This window comes from Calliopsis andreniformis, chromosome 12 (genome assembly GCF_051401765.1).
Source record: "Calliopsis andreniformis isolate RMS-2024a chromosome 12, iyCalAndr_principal, whole genome shotgun sequence".
NCBI lineage: Eukaryota > Metazoa > Arthropoda > Insecta > Hymenoptera > Andrenidae > Calliopsis > Calliopsis andreniformis.
The window spans coordinates 2,127,346-2,148,235 of record NC_135073.1 but is presented as its reverse complement, the minus strand read 5'-3'; the positions used below and the strand labels follow the sequence as shown (position 1 = coordinate 2,148,235).

The 20,890-nt window shown below is 33.0% G+C and overlaps 1 protein-coding gene and 1 long non-coding RNA gene across 7 annotated transcripts in view; one reads left to right on the top strand and one right to left on the bottom strand.

The window, feature by feature from the left end:
- Nucleotides 1–20,890, bottom strand: part of Ssh (Protein phosphatase Slingshot) — a 123,350-nt gene that overhangs the window by 7,194 nt on the left and 95,266 nt on the right. The window contains exon 1 of one of the 6 annotated variants that reach the window (XM_076388377.1): nt 6,736–7,349. The exons of the other annotated variants lie outside the window; for them this stretch is intronic. Within the exon in view, the coding sequence (XP_076244492.1) occupies nt 6,736–6,851 (116 nt within the window). The 5' untranslated portion in view covers nt 6,852–7,349. Of the gene's footprint in view, nt 1–6,735; nt 7,350–20,890 lie in introns of those variants that run through there. 6 annotated transcript variants of the gene reach the window in all.
- On the top strand, nt 16,150–18,052 carry LOC143185836 (uncharacterized). The gene is made up of 3 exons (XR_013002961.1): nt 16,150–16,431; nt 16,525–16,812; nt 16,886–18,052. It is a non-coding gene; the product is annotated as an uncharacterized LOC143185836 (long non-coding RNA).

Here is a 20,890-nt window from a genome sequence, read left to right as displayed (position 1 = left end):
ATATCGCTGTAAAGTTAAAACTATAAACAGTTAAGAATTATGTAGTCTTTCAAATTATGGTAACTTTAAAAAAATAATAAACTTCATTTAAAAATAAATTATAATTCGCATCATATTATGTATTCGATTACTATGAATATCTAATTTATTGTTTACACTTGTGTATTATAAACAATAGTATTCAAATATCTAAATATTTAAGATTTATTCATAATATTCGAGTAACCATAACATAAATTTAGGGAGTCCTTATTTGTGGCTTCAGACTCAAAGATTGTCTTATAATCACCACGTAGCATGGTTTTTGGTAAGATATTTATGAATATTCAAATTTAGACGTATCACGAATTTCTATGGCTAAGAAATCTTTGTGCATAATTTCGTATTAGAATCATTACTAGACAATTTACGACAAATCGCATTTTTAGGAAATCGTTAACGACAAATGACTTTCGATAATCCAAAAGGAATTTAAAGTTGTAATTATTAATCACTGATAAAGTTAAAAATGGTGATCTTCACGATTAAATACAGAGTGATTCGTTCTTATCAAAGAGAGCTTCTTAAAAAACTGATGTTTTTAATAAGTCCGAAAAAAGGAAGAATTTTTAGAGAAGACAATGTTCAAATATTTAACTTGTATTATATGTGTATGTGAACATTTTTGAGCGTCATTATACTTAATCGCAAAAAATTCATATTAAATATTAATCTCAATATTAATCTCATTCGTCAGAACCTTGAAAGTATTCAGATAAAAAAGATCTCCAACTCAATTTGGTATTAACCAAGATTTGTTGTTCTTTTTGAATAACTTTTTTTCTTTTTTACTAAAAAGCTGTACGTAAAAGATTCATATTCATAATTAGTATCTTATATTTAGGGAAATGAGATAAGCAAACTAAGCTGTCCTAATTTCAAAAAATTATAATTTTGTTCTGCACTTTATGTGTATAAAAAGTTTTTATCCTAAATGAAGTTATTATTTTTGAGTTTCACTGGCAATTAAGCTGCAAGGTGAGTTACAGTGAGCTAAAAATTGATAACTTTTTTATAACAATATTAAGTTATTCTTAAGCACTTATCGAGTTTATTGAAAAGATTAAAGCGACAAATCCATTGAATGTAAAATTATATTTAGACTCAATGAGAAACGCCTAAGGGCAAGTTTATTTTTGTCGCTATCCTCAGATACCGAGCGATACTCTTAGATCCTCAAGCAGTTGTTTTCTTTTCCGTTCGTAGCGTGATTAGATAAGAGCTTCCTTAGCTTGATTTTGTGCATTGTTATATTGACAACGAGTTCGTTCCTTGATGCCGAGATGTCAATCGACGATGACAGTCATGAGATTTGCGTAACAGTCGACAACCGCGATGATCATCGACAGGAACAGTCACGCATTTATAATTAAACATTTTATGTAACAGGCTCACATTTAACCGGAACTCGATGCTGTCGATACCCTGAACTGAGTATCAACATCGCTGTTATCACGGAAATTTCCAGCAACATTTCCTTCTGTTTGCAATAGGGATGATGCTTGTCAATAGAACTCTTTTCTTCTGCGATTACAAATTAATAGTAAAACAAATTAGTACTTAAATCGTATAGGATAAATCTCAAAAATTGTAGATTCAAAAATGAAACGTAGCTAAAAGTGATTTGAGTTAGTCTTACAAATGTGTAAGGTGTTACCTCACAAAAAACCTGTATCATCTGTGGATAAAACTAGGAACTGTTTATTCAAACGTTTAATGATCCCAAAGAAATTTTAATCATTTTACAAAAATAACTTATTGAGTTTAAACGTTAGGTAAAAATTGAAATGCGAGGTTTACTACAATGGATAAGGAAAGATAGTAAACGGTTCACTTTACCGGTTATGCAATTAAAGATCAGCTGAAAATTATCATGCTTTCGTAGTTAACAATCGCCGATCGAATTACGTTACGATTTTGTTCAATGCGCGTTAACGTTTCACTACTTCCGTGTGAACACTCTGCTCAATCGTAAATGATTAACAGACCACGGATTGATCTACTGATTCGTACTACAGCACGAGAGAGACTGAAGCTCGAGACATCCCATCGTAATTATAATGAATCGCGTCATCGGCTGATCCTAAATGGTACGGCTGATGAAGCAAGCAATGACAGACCGATTGCTCGGTCACGAATTCAGCTTGATGTGTTCTTTAGGCGATTTATTGACCAAGAAATGCCATAGCTGTGCTCCTCCTAATTTTTATTCAAATTTTCAGGACGTGTTTAGAAGCCACAGAATGAAACAGATGCTATTAGAATATTCGACGTCAATCGAGATTTTTATTGTAAATTAGTCTACGTCTGTTCTATAATAATTATTAGGTCGTAGCACATAGGAAGAAAAATTTTTAAAATTCGAGTTAAGACCCTAATTGAGATTTAAAATATAAAATTTATATTTTCAGAAAAAAGAATGGACATTAAAAGAAGTTTTTACTTAAAAAGAACACTTCAAAAAGGCATAAGTTAATAAGACTGTACTGCAGTTGAAAATTGTACATGCTGGTATCTTAAAAACAAAAATATGTGACCTAAATCATTTTCTTATAATCACAGAAATACGTATACCAACGCATGTTTCCACAAACTAATTGGTTTCAGAACCTCGTTCGTTATAGCACCTGTTCGTTGTAACGTGTATTAAAATATACATATGAACTAACAGTTATATAAATTAACTAATACCTGACATGAAGACTAATTTTACAAACAATAGCAGAAAAAGATGAGCGATGCTTTAATACTTCTATCCACGACTTGCATCGTCAATTGACTCTTTACTATGGCAGCAAGAAGTCGGAGCAGAGGAATGAGCAGAATGACTGATATTTCTCTGCATTCGTTGTAGCATATTTATTTGTTGTAGTATTGTGATTTTAATAATAAAGCTGCTTGCTGTAGTATCGTTCATTATAGTACATTTTACTTTTTCATCTATCACACTACTTTGTTCTCTTTTAAGCGGAAAAGTTCAGATGGTGTTCAACTATATCAGTTTGGTTAGTTTATTTTTTAACTTCTGTTTACAATGATATACACAAAAGATTTGCAAGAATAAAATATAACTATTAACCGTCAACTAAGGACATCCTGTTTTAAGATACAAAAACTTCGATTAAAATTTATTAATATTAAATATTTATTAAATGAATACAGTGTTAATCGTTATATAAAAATGATATACGACATATGTTACCAACTTTCATTACAAAATTTATCATAATTGGGTAAGGGCAACAATAAAAATGTATCACGCAGAATCTGTCAGTCTCTATGACAATAATTAAGGGTTAAAGAAAAATTGCTCTCGCGTTTCTACACGTTTGATAAGGTATATTACTTTACGTCTACGTCAAGGGACAAGTCGCATGACTTGTTGCAAAACTGTCATTTTTCTGGAACAAATATTGCAGAAGTCACGCGATGGCATCGACACGACATGACGTCACGACACGACACGTAGTGAAGGTTTTGCAATTGATCCCTTCATGTACACATATTTTTTACAATATTTTTCTTTTAATAATGTCTCCTTCGTTAATCACATTTTGTCTTTGAACATTAAAAGTTGTATCAATCTATTACTGCACACGTTGGTTTTCTTTTTTTAAAAAATTGCAAATATTACATTCTTGCAATAAATTATATAATATTAAATATTATAGATGTGTAATTGTAATATTTGTATATGTATGTGTGTAATTATTTATCCGGGAAGTGATGGGGAACTTATTAAAAGCACGTGTAAACTTCGGAGTGTTGTCGTCGGTAAGACTCACGTAATGAAGTATTTCGTCTTTATCTTCCTTGTATAATGATTTAGGAAGTAGTCACGCTCAACCATTACCACCGATCCTCAGCCACCAACCCAATTTCAAACATAGAAATGACAGGTTCAATATAGTAAATATATTTAAGAAATTATTCATAGTAAACAATTGACAAGTAATATTAATATTTCTCAGATATAATTACTATATCGAACTTGTCGTTTCTACATTTAAAATTTAGTCGGTAGTTGTCAATTGTGGCGATGGTTGAACGTATCCGCTCCCTTATTAGCAAAATAATCATTCAGGAAATCGATAACAGGGATGGGCACTTTTTATTTGAAATAAAGATAACACATAAAAAGGGAAAATACTTACTTAAAATAAGATAGCAAATAAGTTTATTTGAAAATAAGCATGCGAACAAATAAGTTCTGAAATATTATTTGATAAATAAATCATTTCCAAATTGTTTTGCTATTTTAACAACTCTGCTACAGAGTTTAGTGTTCATTATAGAATTGCGTTCGTTTCGTTCGTTTTCCTTGCTTTGATGTATCTATTCATAGAAGAACTTAATAAGACACGTACAAGGAATGAACGATAACCAAGGAATGAACTAGCTACGATACGATGATTCAATTCTTGTCAAAGATTCAGTACATGCGATTTTTTACATCTGTGGTTGTGAGGCAAAAATGATCTAAGTCATCTGTTCTTATTTTTGAGATGTTGGCGTTTAAAGTTTTCAACTTCAACAATGTCTTACGGACTTGAACACTTATTTGATGCGAAAAAATTCTTTTTATGCTCTTTTTCCTTTCTGATAATGTAAATTATATGTTCTAGATCTCTATTGAGGCCTTAACTTGAATTTTTTAAAAATGTGACATAGATTTTGTTTTGCCTTACAGTTACAAATATTTAACGTGTTTAAAACCAGCAATTATATTTTTGTTGCATATTTCTCATTTAACCAACTTATTATCAATGAGATGCTTCAAATATGTGATAAAACTAACCATTTATGTTAGTTGTCGTGGAACGAAAACTAAACAAAATGTGAAGATCGCATTTTAGTCGCACTGAAGCTGTTAAATTAAAATTCTTCCTACAATTGTGTATTCACAATTCAGGTATCTATTTGTATGAAGCGTATCAACTAAAGCAGGCCCCTGGATACTATGTCTATCTCAATGAAAATGATAATTTTGAATTTCAAATTGCTTCAACATTTTAGTCCATTAATTAATTAATAAATTATCGGAACTACCAAAATGATACTGACCTTCTAAATGCTGTATTAATAAAAGTCCAAGTATGTTCGCACCATTCAAACACACTCAAATACTTTGTGCGTGTTACAGGATAAAAATAAAAGTGGACCAGAAGCTATTAGTGGAGACACGTGTGCATGTAAAGTTAGCGAATCGTTTTTGTCGGACATTGCCTCCACGTAGCAATAATTTTATGGTTTTTTGGACATGCTCGTTACTAATTTACGACGAACATACCCATTTTCAACAGTATAGAAGTATTAGCACACTCACATTTTTTAGATATAATTTATTATAATCTAATATGAGATTTAATATTTGATACGTAATTCTTTTTCTTCTACTAATCTCTTTTAAACGATTAAGCGTTGAATGCACTAATTTTTTCATTATTTTTTACTATATTTTATGCTATTGTTCTAGAATATGTTGTTTTAACTGTTGCTATTGCTTACGTTGCTCATTAATGGCGATAAGAGTAATGTATGGGGTGTTTTGAAAACTATCCATTACCGAACAATATATTCAATGTATATACGCTCCTGAACATGATGAAAATAATAGTCATCTCCGAGATGTGTAAACTTATTCACGTTTTTCATAAGTTTTGCTTTAAAATGATTGAACCAACATATTTATCTATTATACTATTTATAAAAGCGAGTTTTCCTACTTCAGGAAGTCATACATCCCCATACTAGCACGCTGCCAACCCTATGTTTATATTTATACTTCAATTTCTTCATACGATTTATAAATATGAAATTTTACTTTTACTCGAATATAGAATTTCATCCCAAAGGTTAAAGACTTTATTAGATACATAGGTATATTTTCCTACGTTCTAATTTTTTAGGTTGTTACTTTTACTAATGTAAAGGTTTATTAATATTTGCTAAGGTTTTTTCTTGGTGTTCTTGAATTATACCTATTATCTCTATGGGGTTCTATGGACAGTTATCAGATGAGCTTTTACATTATTTTTACTCTCCAGTTGTATTGCTACTTCTGAGAAAATATTCAATCATCTTTTATTTAGTCATCTACTCTACTATCTATATACTTTTTCGAGTGTATTTAAACGCAAAAGCTGTTATATTATCAAATATTTACTCATATGCAAAAAATTGTATCAATGGCATCATATGACTCCTAGATTAATTCTCTGAAATTTGGTTAAAAACTAAAGAATAGAAGTTCTATGACATAAGACATTTTTAGAAATTTTAGCAGCATTGAACACGACAGGATCATTGCATTGACTATGGAAACGTTTCGTTGCTTAAGCGCGAATATTTCCTTCGGCGAATTCCCTGCTGGCCACGTGCCAAGCAGCGGAGGTGAAAGAGAGAGATTCAAGACAAATCGCAGATGAGTAGACAAAGAGGTTCAGCCAAGAGTGTTCAACGTAGCGTCTACCAAAATGGTAGGGAAATATAATGGTCTGGATGTAGTAACGTAGTAAATAAATGTGTGGTTTGAAATTTCATATTTAGAAGCGTGATTGACGCAAAACTAAGGTATACGTCCAGTTTTCTTCGGAATGAATTTTATATTGTCATTTAGTGAAAACTGTTTAATGTTATAATGTTGGCGGAATTCTTTGTTAGTTACTCTGTTAGAATAATAAATCGTGACCTCACCTCGCGATTATTGCAATACGCGTTAAACCTTTTCTTCGTTTGAAATTGTTAAAGATCCACAGGATCACTGATAGGGTAAGGAGAATCACTACATAAACGGAACCACACGTCACCATGCTTCTGCCCGGGACTGATGCTCGACTTTGCAAGTTATTCTCGTCGAGTCATTGAAATGCCGCAGCAAAGGAGTCTGCTTCCTTTCCTTAGATTAGTTCCAGAACTCGAATATGCCCAAGGTCACCTGACATCCTATTCGAGATAGACCCAGATTGTGTGTTCCGTTTCAGGATGTTCAGAGCCCAATTAAACCGTAAGTAGAAATCGATTGCTTCCTTCGACGAACTGGATTCTGGTGTAAAACTTGTTAGAGCTGTTTGTCATACATGGAATCCGTTCACGGAATGCCCAAGGACTTGTTGACGCTGAGTTGAGCTCAACTTTGGAATTAAACAGCTGACGCAGAATGTTTGTTAAATTGTCCTTTGTCACTAATTGCAAGTCTTTGACCTTTCACAGAAATGTTTCGATTAAACGCAAATTTGATTTTGTGCTTGAAAACGAGCGCGGATAGAACGCGGTAACCAAATTTCAATAAACGAGTTTTTCTTGGCACGGCCACGTTTCGTCGACTGGCATACACTGATCCGATCGTAAGGTCTGGCAAATGAGAATAGCGTGCGTAGGACAGCCAGCAAGATAGTGGGGCGGTATGACAAACGAGCAAGTCCAACCATGTTTAGAGTTGAAGTGTTGACCTTTTTTTTTGTGTAAGCGTGTAAGGAACCTGTTCGCAGTTACGAGGAAGAAAGATGACCTTTAAATGGAAAGTAGATCTTGACCTGGGTGAAATTTTTGTGAACCCACTGGAGTTATATCCTGCTTGCAAGGCGAATGATTTGGCTGATTCAGAGATCGTTGTGATCACACCTTTGAAGAAATCCCTATTACACATCCGGTTTGTGACGAATCTTATTGCGTGCCTACTTCTACGCTAGTGAAACATTGTCTGCCATTAGACTGGTCTTATATCGCATTTAAAAAATAATTCTTTTCTGTTTGCAATTGCCAACTGCTCTTGTATTTTAATGATGAATGGACTTGGCAACACTATTATAATTTATAGTAAATATATAATAGTATATTGTACAATAAACCTTAATATTTGAAGTTACTAGTTCAATGCATCAAAAAGTACAGAAGTTTCAAATATTCAGAATTGTAGAAAGTTAACCCTCCGTGAACACACTTGATTTTCATATTTTTCATGGACACACTGCGTCCATTTTGCCGTGACTATTTTTTTTAATGTCCTAAATTGTCGAAAAATCTAAAAAATTGTTAAATATTTATCGAAGTCTATATTTTAATGTATCATCGCTACTTGAGTCAAACGTTTATAGGATTAATTAGGAAAAATAAAAATTCGGAATTTACTGCAGTCAAAATAGATCCATTGTACCCACGCAGGGTTAAATACATTCTATAATATTTTTAATACTATTTTTCTAATTGTGTTTGTGAAAATAGGTACTTGCATAAATACCCACAATCTAATTATCACAGTGTATTGTAATGCACTTTTTTACACTTGTTCTTTAAAGCTTTCGCTCCAGCACACTTTTATCTTCCTATGTCACTCTCACTTCTGCTATTCATTAATTACACGTATTGCTCATTAATCTTTTCAATCCTCCGCAATTTTTCCATCGTACCAATTTACCTAATGATCTTACAGTAATATGTAAACTCATAAAATTTCAAACTTATACAGTGTTTTAACAGAATGAACAAGCCCGAGTTCCCATTGCCATTTCACGCGTTCAAATATAGACATCATGTTGCCAAAGTTAACCGAAGTGTACGAAACGTTTAAAACGGAGATTCAGCTGTCAAACTCGTATTACACTTTATTAGCTTGATAATAATATTTATCAGATGAATACATGCGTGCACCACATTCAAAGGGGTACTGCATATAATTCAAAACTTCTTGATTTTGTGTAATTGATCAAAAACATCTTACAGTATTCTGACAAACACATCTTTAATTCGAACAACTGCGCATAGTCGAAAATGCGTATAATCAACTGTAAATTTCGTTCTACTAATTTTATTGATTATACTTGTGATATATTACAATACTTATGATAATAGTACACAACAGTTATTTGGTCAATCGCACAGTATTGGTCCAGTATTGGTCCAAACAGTTTGAAGATGCCTGAACTTTCCATTTTTGTGATTGTAGTTCCAAGTAACATATTTTTCTACTATTATTGTTTAACATTAACAAGTAATTACTTGTTAAACTACTACATAATTACAAAAAAAACCTACATTGAAATATTGAATTGCCGGAATTATTAGAGTGTTGTTTCTTTTTTTATGGCTGAATGTACGAGGTGTGGCAATTAAATAACGAGACTGGTGTGTGAAATGTGATATATTGCAAATAAAGTTACATTTAACTTTTATCCTTTTCAACATACTCTCCTCCCCTATCTATGCACCGCGGCATACGTGTCTTTCATTGTTTAAAACAATGCTGTAGCTCATCAGTTGTCAGCCTTTTCAACAACTGTCGTTTTTACTTTTACATGTTCAATAAACTGAAAATGTGTTCCCTTCAATGTATTTTCGACTTTTGGGAACAGGTAGAAGTCACACGGTGCGAGATCTGGCGAATATGGAGGATGATCAAACACAAGAATGCAACAGGACAACGCACCAGCCCACAATGCCTTATCTGTGAAGCAGTTTTTAGCGGACAAGCACATTCCTGTGCTTGATCATCTTTCGTATTCGCCAGATCTCACACCGTGTGACTTCTATCTGTTCCCAAAAGGCAAAAGAGCATTGAAGGGAACACATTTTCAGTTTATTGAACATGTAAAATAAAAAACGGCAGAGTTGTTGAAGAGGCTAACAACTGATGAGCTACAGCATTGTTTTAAACAATGGAAGACACTTATGTAGCGGTGTATAGATAGGGGAGGAAAGTATGTTGAAGGGGATAAAAGTTAAATGTAACTTTATTAGCAATAAATCACATTTCTCACACCAATCTCGTTATATTTAATTGCCACACCTCGTATGTGCATATGAGATTCTAATCCCATATTTTAATATCTAAATTAAAACAATAAAAGGAATCATGTAGGTATTCCATACACATATTAAGTTACGTTTATTTTGTTAATTGTAAATCGTTTTATACCTTTTATAACGCTAACCTAAAACATCAATAAATAAAACATCAATCATTTCAAGGCATGAACTAACTAACAGATGACTATTTCCCTAAACTTTAGAAAATTGGAATTTTCAGGTGAAGTTCTGCTTAATTTTGAGCATTAAAAAGACAGCAATTTTGAGTAAGTAATTGTAGGTAATGCAAAGTAAGTAATTATAACGAACTCTTGATTTCTTGTTTTTGGAATACTGGTGACTGTTTCATAAAATGTCGCAGATTCATAGATAAATTTAATACATAAACCTTTCGTAATATTGAATAACTGTATTCAAAAAGTTTACGAAGATAACCTGTCATCCTGACGTAAGCCTGTTAAAACTAGTTTTACTTCGCGACTTCAATATGTCAGTACACTCAACATTCGAATAAATACAGCTTTCTAAATTTCAACACGAATCGTACAGTTGTAATGTTCACGAAAACTCTCATTTTTTAAATTTCAACAGCTGTATTATGTTGCCTTGCAATAGATCGGCAAGTATGTTAGAAAATATATCTAATTTTTCTTAACGTTTAATATATTGTTACTTGTTTAATGGAATAATAAGTGATTGTTTGCTGAACAATTCAAGAGTGTGTAAACGAGAGTGAACTTTGGGTCAGCAAAATAAATACATATGCACGCATAGTGCAATGTAACATGTACTCATGGCTATTGCTCTACACTTGTGAAATCTTCTCTGCAATAGTGAGTACTAGTTTATTTTCAGGTGAGTCATTTTAGAAGCATGTGTACACAATTCAGGTGTATCGCGATCAAAATACGCATTTAAAACAATGACTAAATTACGAAACATATTTTGAATTCTGACAATAGTGTACATAATATAATTTAATCTATTCGTTAAACAATGGTAGCTAGTTTGAACATAAAACTTTCGCAATTGAAATATCACAAATTTGAAAGACTTTATAACAAAACGAGAACAAATTTTCTGTAAAAATTCATCTAAAAAAATTAACATAAATCCATCTAAGTAGGACAGAAGTGCACGAAGAAGAATACAAAGCATAGTCGTAAGTGCAAACTATACTCGGAACCGATAACCAGCAAAATGCTGCGAATCGTAGAAAATTTCTAAAAATTATATCGTAAAACGTGTTTCAAAATGACATGGATCGAGTCTGAATAAAAAGTTTATTGCAAAGTATTGGCAATTTACTTCACTTTTGTTTCAGACTCATATTTTGCAGACAGGATAGGTTTGGAACGTTAAGCTTTAAAAGTGGAACAATCTCGTCCAGAAATAAACGTGTAGGTTCTCCTTGTAGTATTACTGTGAAAGTTGCCAAGCACTGAAATCCACGTAGTTCCTTCTTGGACATCGTTCACAACAAGAAACAGTCACTGAACAATTTACATCTCGTGATAATGAAACACAATCCATCACACTTAATGATAGTTAAAGTGTATAGTCGACAGTGAGATATAGCGATTTCAGTAAAATGCAGTGGTTCTTCGATATAGACTCGCTGCTCACTGGCGAATTTATAATATGGGACTTATTATCGTGGTCAACTTATGCTCATAAAATTCCACATTGGTTTTCCCAAAACTAGTGAGTGACAGTGCTCGCAAATAACATTCTTTCACTCTAAATAATTTCAAACTCTAGCAAATATAACAATGAGACCATAACGAGGCAGTACTGCGGTGTACAGCCGAGGACTCAGAAACAATCAGCGCATTTTTTTCTCGATTTTTGTAAATTCGGTGCTCCAGAGGTAATAAAAGAGATATTCATAATTATTCATTACTATCAATACGACATTGTCAATTAATTATAAGATAACTATATAGGAAATACTATAAATTCACTATTTAACATTTGTTTCACTGAAGCCTCAAATATTTTTTTCTGCACACATTCTTCACTATTTGTAAAAAGTATTTAATTAATTGATAATGCTGTATTGGCGATAGTGAATTGATGCATTATAAATTTTATGAATTATAAATTTTGTATTAAGGATTTGTTTGTTCTTTTCGCCACTTCTAGGGTTCCAAATTGATAGGAATCAAGAAAAAAAAAAAAAAGGACTGATAAGGATCCAGTTCGTTCCTGAGTCTCTGGCTAGCCACCGCAATGTTAATTGTTAAGTTCAGACAATGCAGTTTTTCGACCGACTTTATAATTTTATTAAATCTATAATAAGGTAACGTTCACACAATTTACATATTTTCCTCGATGCAGATTCTTTTAAACATTTATTCTTTTATGTTTCCAATTTTTTATCATATATATCGAGCTATTTTCACAATTCTGTATTTACTTTTTTCTTTTTGCACGTATCGGACCTACTCTCTTATATATATGTGTGTGTAAAACAAGTTGACTAAATGATCCCATTACAAGGGATTAATTGAAGTTAAAGGACAGTTGAAGTCGTCTCCTTGCCAGATAATGTGCAGAATATCAGTCAACCTTGAGATTGAGTTCTTATAATTATTACATAGCTACAGAAATGAATGCATCGGTACTGTCTATAGATGAAGGTCTTTATGTTGCTTTAGACCTTTCTACAGGCCACATTTTATTTGTATGGGTACACCACACAACACGACATTAATTAGCGTTCATGTATATGATAATGAAGTGCGAGGAGTCTGTTTTACTCATGACTAAAGCTTTGACAGCACTGGTGTAAGTGATGTTGATGCATCATGGTTGCTTGCACACTGTGTACCATTCTTTTGATGCGACGAACAAAGACGCATTTCGTGCGGAAAACAGCCCAAGCATTCTAGCGAGCTAGCACAACTAAGGGGATGTGTGTCTCAAGGTCCTTTTTGCACTGTCATATTACAGTTTAGGTATGTGTTTGATTTGAATTTCTAAATGTAAAATTTCGAGAAGCGCAGTATTATTGTATTTAATTTCTACCAAAAAAAACTCTGAAACAGAATGAATACATGGTCCTACGATTTAAAAAGAACTAATGTGTTTGTGTAACAAGTAATGTGTTTGATAAATATTATGCAAAGACGAGATGTCGCGCGAAAGAAATGTGGATCCGATTGCCTCTTGTACAATTTCCACCCTTTGGTTTTCCTTTTTTTAGATAAGCCAGCGCGTTTTTCTTTTCTAATAGCCAATCGTGTAATAGAATTAAAGAGAAAAACTAGATACATAATCTTTTAGTTAAGAACCAAAATGAAATTGAATAATTTGAACTTAAATAGAAAGAAACTTGGTAATTATCTATTAGAAGGGTTCCATCTTCGATTTAGATGATTTTTAAATATATTATAAATGGCATTATATTGAACAATTTTTTCTTTTGGAAAAATTTGTGGGCGGCTTTAATTTCCAAGATATTTGCCAAAAACTATTGAAGCTACTACATTGTATTCTGTTTATACGTGTTCACACCAAACATTGCTTTTGGAAAAGTTCAAAATTTCGAAGCATGGGGGTGACTTTACCCCCATACCGCCATTGCACTCCCATCTCGTAAAAGAGCCTATTTGCCAGACCAATTCTGCACGAAAACAGTATGGAAAATATGGAATGAACATTTCGTTGAAATTCAACATTAAAATTGACCAAGTTTAATCTTTTAGTTTACCCGTTATATAAGAAGCTACCTGCCGACTGTCGCAACGTGTTCATAGAAACAATAGATAAGCGATGCCATCGGGCTTACGCATACGCTGCTGTGGATGTGCACATACAGGCAGAAGTCACTGCAGTAGTAACAATAGTCTTTTTAATTTTGGAAATTAAAACCGCAAAGTTTTTCTAATGAAAAAGTCGTTCAAAATAATGCCCTTTATAACATATTAGAAAATCATCAAAATCGGAGGTGGAGCCCTTGTAACAGGCATTTATCCTTTTGATTATATAATTTGAGGCAATTACATGTGTTCATACGCCTATTTGCTCCAAACTTGTTTGTGGTAATCGCCTTCTTTTCTTCCCTTTTCCTTGCTAGAGTCCGCTTGATTTTGAGTAGTGGTAACTCGCTTTTAATAAATTTCAATATAAATAACGTCTCTAAAATTGCTGACGCAAAGTGACGTAGACAGAATCATGCAGAATGAGCGATGTACCTCTCTTGCTGCTGTGCCATCTCATTGGACTTCTCATCTCTGCACTGTAACTGCACGGAGCTGGAAAGGATAGGTACTAACGGAAGGAATACGAGTCTAATTGACTACGTTAGAGTAGAAAAACCTTTTTCCACACGTAGTTTCATTATTGGCCGAAACGATTTCATGTACAAATCGATGTGGATTTCGAAAATTAGCACGTCTTATTTGAGTTACAAAAAATGAACATTCTTTTTACAAAAATAACATTCTTCGAATGTCCAAATGTGATTTTCGTGATGAAATGATGAACTTCTCGTAGTAAAGATGAAACATGCTACCATTCGTAAGAAGAGATGAAATGTATTTTTTTTTTCTATAATCGAAATATATTACTTTTCGTAAAACAAATGAGAACTACAGCTTTTCGTAACAAGCGGAATAAGCAGAATGTACTCTTTTTGCTCCTGTGTCATCTCGCTAGCATTCTCTCCAGCACCGCATAGTAGTTGTCATAACTACATAAAAAAGTGCACAGACTTACATATAATTCTGTTTTTACTTGGTTACTGTTTCACAGTATGGAGTGTTACCAAATAATTTCAAAAATCATCAAGTACTGAGAAATTGTTTTAATAAAGAAGATAACAAGAAAATATAATATAAAGTCGATATTTAGTACAAAATATTCTTATACATCAGGTTTTGTTTTTAGTTACTCATGAGACTGTAAAATAACTTACTGTTGATAATACATAATTAATCTTCAAAAGTCATTGTCATTCAAATATTCTTTAAATGACTTGAGTAATGGGTAGTATTTTTTCTGTTATTGTATTTCCTCTCTTGAACATTTCTTCGTATCATGAATAGGATAAAAATATTGAAAGTGCTTTAGTCAAGCGGAATGTTCTCTGTATTTAAAAATGAAATTAGCATTAAAAGGAAAAGTAATGATGACATATAATAGGCGACAGGATACTATGCGAGGATTTAAATAATGTTGCTTAACTCTTTCAACGAAATGCAACTTATAATGACTTTCTCACAACTCTCGAACCACTATCATTTTACACTCTTGAAAATTCTGCATGCAGAGCACACAATCTTGAGATAAATCACCTTGTACGTTGTACAAACCATTGTCCTTTCACAATTGATGCTTAAACCCAAACACTCGATGTGTCAGACACTTGTCGTTCTTACCGACAGTACTGTTGTATAGTTTTCTTATGTGACAACATACAATACATAGACAGAAATGTAAAAACAATTAATAACGTAGTTATTACGATATCATATTAATTCTTAATTATTCTGGTCAAGATGTATTTTAAAATAAAATTCAGCAATGAAATAAAGTCCTTGATGATGATAAAAATCAACTTTAAATCTTCAGAACAAAAAAGTAAAAATGCCACTTTAATTAGCAATATTGAAAAAATGGTTATACAATAGGACCTCGATTAAGCAGACACTAGTTAATGGAACATTCAATTTGTCCAAACATTAACTACCTTAATATTCTGAAACAGTAGAAGCATAGTAATCAAGATTCGATTACACTGAATGTTATAGAATGAGTACATAACTATCTTGATTGATTGAAGGTACGAGTTTACTTTTGGAACTAAATTCTAGAGGAAAAAAAAACAACGTTAAGAAACTATTAGTTATCTTTCCATAACATTGCAGATCTACATGTAGATGACAAAAACCTTAGCAGGGGGATTAAAAAGAAAATTTAATTGTAAACATAGAAATGATTACATTTTTGTCAAAGTTGTCCACAAGTCCTCTATTTATTCCACATCTGTATTCTATGACTAGAGTTTCATCTAAAGTCTAAAAGTAAGTATCCTTGCATTCAATAGACTAGATTTTCGTATCATTTTCTATCGATCTGTTCGTAAGTGGAAGATGCTGTATCGTGTTATTAGTTTGTTGGAAGTTACGCCTGCCAGGGAGTAACTAGTTTGCTAAATGATAATATGCGAGAACTTCCGAGATCTCGGAGAGCCCTGCTCAGAGAGCCATAAAATGTCAAAGACCTGTGATTGTAATGGAGGAATTGCAGAAATTTTATACAACAGTTCGAGAAAGTGAGCGGACTGTCTGAGATTTGTGACTATAATCATAAACCGCTATTCTGACTGGAATTGTGAGCTGACTGAAACATTCACCGAAGCCAGCTTTGGGAACGAGAAAAAGCAGAATCTGGACACGAACTTTCACTGGTTAACAATGAGCATGTCCCGCTACAGAGGGTTACTGGTCATATAGATAAAGAGTACCACATTTGGTCATGACTCATGACCGTGACCGTAACTCAACCTACATTTCCTTGCTAATATCCGTTGACACTGTTTCCAACGAGAATTTTGATCCAGACCTTATTCTTTAGCCGAAAGTATCTATCGACATATAGCTAAGAATAATAAATACTATTTCGATCACTTCTCATCCAAGTCGAAACTTTAAGCACAATTTACTTCGATTTCAGCTTTTCGACCAAACTCAATTATAATGCCATATGGTTTCCACTGGTTGTCATTATCATCAGATCATCTTTGCGTTATCGTATCAATGTGACAAACCGCAACCTGTTGTTATCCATGAATGTTTGGTGACCTAATTAAGCGAAACCAGTTTGGAAAGCTGTTGCTGGTTTACACCCACTGGTCAACGTACGATAAAAAGAGTCTCTTTAGAAAATGCACGCTTGAAACACGCTTCACAAAGAAACTGGGAGAGATTGGACATTGGCTGTTAAAATTTCAAGGCACGAATGGTACGGCTGATTGTACCGTCTACTGTAGAACAGGAAGTCAATGCAGAAAATTTATTTGCAGTCTTTCTTTCAGCGAGAAAGTGGCCCGTTTCTTACATTAGTCGTGAAAGTATTCGGTGTGCAGCGCGGTCCTCCAGGGACAACCAGACGAGTTCTCCGACAAAAAGTGAAAACGAAAGACAGGATCGCGTGGCTGAACATGGAGGGAATAACCTAAGTAATGATGTAAAGTAATCTGACGAAACTTGCAGTTGATCTGTTACATCGGTCATCGAACTGAATGACGAAGGTTTCGCATGTAGGGGGGGAGGAGGATATAAATGGTGAAACGCGTCTCGAGAATCTGGCTTGTTATCGAGAACACCTCTTATTAAGTATCGACAGTCTTATCATTCAGGAAAGTATCCTTCTCATCCGGTCCAGAACCGGTTTGGTTCTCAAAGGCTCATTAATTCCTCACCTATCAGGAAATTCTTCCTGCTTTGAAATCTCTTCACGAGTGGAAATGCAGATAAAACATCGTCAATGCACATAATCTGACAGCATTTAGGAAGCAATTTATGTTAATGAAATAATGTTACGAAGAAATTTCACTTTCTATTACCTTCCTCTTTTTTTTATTGTTTATTAGAGAGTATCTATTTCTTATTTTGTTTCGGTGAAATAGATGTTATGTAGGCGTAGAACACATACTTGAACGATATATCACTATTCAAATTCAGTAATGGTTACTTACAATCTGAACAATTTGACGTCAAATGTGTAGAGTACTTAACTTACCGATCCAAAGTTACTCGTAAACTATTTGCTCTACGGTAAAATGTAAGAAGCAAAGGTTATCTGAGTGCAAGGGAGATACGTATTGCAACAATTTTTTTCTACATTGTTTATACACGAAGCTTTGATAGTTACGTCTGTAAGCAACACTTTTGGACCGAAAACGGAAATTTATGTCTATTTCACTTATATTGCAAAATATATCGAGAATAACGGTACGTTTGAAACAAATCATATCGATTCTTAAGGTCTTTACAGATCACTGGGAATTCTCTTGGCACCAATACCAATTCGTATGTCTGCTTTAGTGTTTTCTCAATTGAAAGGCCTTTAAGCTGTTAAGATAGAGATCTAGTCGCTTGAAAGATGCTAAGTGTACTTTTCCCAATGTACTTGTAGAGTTTTTTTATCATGTACTAATAATATGTTTTTAATAATAATGGATAGAGTATCCTTCAGCATACAGGCATGTGGATTTCTTTTGCGCTTATCAAAGACCATAAACATATCTAATTTCTCACTCGTTAAATTTCATTTTAATTTCTTATTGTATTTCAACTATCGATGACTTACTACTTAAACGTATGTAGGGGAGAGCAGGGACAAATGTAACATGGGACAAATGTAACAAACGTTATAAAACAAATACCAATCCATCAATATCATCTTGTGTTTCCATGTTTGCATGTCATTTCCATCTCTCCTGCACGTTAGTTTTTGGCAACATGTGATAATAAGCAGTTCTTCCTACTTTAACGTTTTATTGAAATAGTATATTAAAAGTAAACTTGTAGGGTCTGTTTCAATTACGTATCCTTTTATTCTGGCTTCATAAAATCCTTTGATTTTTTATGTATTGCATTCAATAGATATTGACCTTATAGATAGGTATAAAAATTGTTATGATTATAAGTTAGATTAGTATGTTGAACACGTTTATGAGAAATACCGTTAGTACAGATAATAGTAACAAGTTACTTCTGTCCCGACTCTAACTTGCGACTTTCTTCTATGTTCTTTGCTTTACTGGATATGTTATTTTAATAAAGTTTATTAAGGAAAGAACTTGTTAAGTCACATTTCCTAAATTCTACAAACTAACGACTTTGTAGTTTGAAACAAAACACTACAAAATAACAAAAACGAATCATACAGTCAGTATAGTCAATGTTTTTCAATACAATTATTAAAAACTATTTAATAACTTTGAGTTTCTCGTTGATTTATCAAATTATTCTTGTGTTTCACATGGACTTATGAAGTTATTTCCCTATATACCCATTATGAAAATAGTTATTCATATCCTGGGAAATGCCAAGATTTTCAGCTTTTTAACTTTGATATATAATAAAAACATTTCTTTTTGGCTACCATACGACAAAAAAAAAAAAAAATCGAGAAACATGGACTTACTAAGAACTTAAACGTGATCTGCAGATATCAAATTAATGTTTATAGAATGTCCAACATTTGTAAAAGAAAAACAGATTGTAGGCTGGCTTCTTAACAGTCTATGTTAAGTTTATGTTGATATTTATACTTATTTTTACCTTCCGAATAAGTAAAAATATCTTTCAAAAGTATTTCTTTTATTACTTAATTAAATTTTTAAACTAAAACTAGATCTACGCGCACGCAAGGTATATCTGCGCATCTGTTTTCAATAACTTTTTGTAAACTACCTATAGAAAGAAACCTTGTCTTTGCTTGTTATCATTTGAACAGACGAACATACTTATTAAGTTTTTGGCAGGTAAAATGACTGACAGTTTGACAGAGTCTCCTGAAGCTGTCGGCAAATCACAATACTGATCTTAAAAAACATTTTTTTTGAGACAAAAATGATAAATATCCCTACTATATCTAAGTTATAGTAAAAATAATTATAACAATACAAAATAGCGCGATCGAAAATTGAGGATAACTTCCGAGGTATTCGATACATTGACGAGACAACCGATCATTAACACAGAAAACTGAGGACAACATTCGAGAATTTCGATATAAAATGGCATCATCACTTTGTTAAGATTGGATAGGATGTCTCTATCCCTACTTTGTATTATCGCATGTTACTTTCGTCCCCAGAGGTAGGGACAAAAGTGACAAATGACATACTTTAATGAAAGGTTTATTTAAAAAACAGGTGTAACATATTGCTAGTTTTTTATTTGATTATTCTGTTTAAGAATGTAGGTTTACTGTCGTGCACGAACTTTTTAAAAATTCTATGAAACCTAAAAATTACAGAGACAAAAATCCAAATTGTTACGTTTATCTCTAGGTTCCCCTACTAGGTAGAATGTCAGTCTCTAAGGGTCGACGCCATATCCACCAACGTGTTAACTGACTACAACAGGGGGGACCAACCTGCGGCTCGCGAGCCACAAGCGGCTCTTTGAAAGATTATTTGTGACTCTCGATAAGTGTACCCGAGTTCCCTTTTAATTTTTGTGCTATTATATTTTAAAAAATTATTATCGTTCCGTATGTGTTTCAAAATGTCTTTGAAATTACTGACGACAAATATGAAAGACTAAGTGCAACGTTGTAACAAAAAAATTTTTTTAATACCTTTTAAATACGAATTAGTTGCGGCTCGCGAAACATTTTAAATTTTGAAAAATGGCTCGGACTATCAAGGAGCTTGGCCACCCCTGGACTACAATAAACTGTAAAAGATTGACTGCGTTTAAAGAAATTTGCCTATGTACACGGGTATTCGGTTGTAGGTGGAGGGAAATTTAAGAAAAGATTTTTCTTGTCTCGTGTAACCGCGGTTAGTTCTTTTTACGGTTCCTAATCTGGGCTGTGGCTATGATAATCATTGCTCTCTATGCCCTGATCTTTATCACGGATTTCGTGTTGACAATACCATTCGATTTGATGAGTTTCAGATGGATTTTATCGATTTTTAAGGCTTATAAGTAATGAACGAAGATTAAGTTGCAATTTTGATATTATTAACTTTCGTTTTATTTTGGTGCTTAAAATTATCCCTTGAATTTTCCCGAATATTCTGTATTAGAATGGTCTATTTCCTTAAAGTCATGTAATTTTTATGTAGAGCTAACAATTTGTGAGTAATTGGAATCATCAAAGTTAGGTGAATCACCTTATACATACATTGAGATGCATTATCTATACTAAGGACTGTGTTAATATTGCCATTTAATGCTAAAAACTGTTCTGTCTGTACTAATAACTCAAGAAGAGCAAAGTTTTTAATTATATCATTGTTTCAGCAATATGTATCTAAGGTAGTTGACTCAGTATTTGATCACTTAGTAAGAGATGTTGA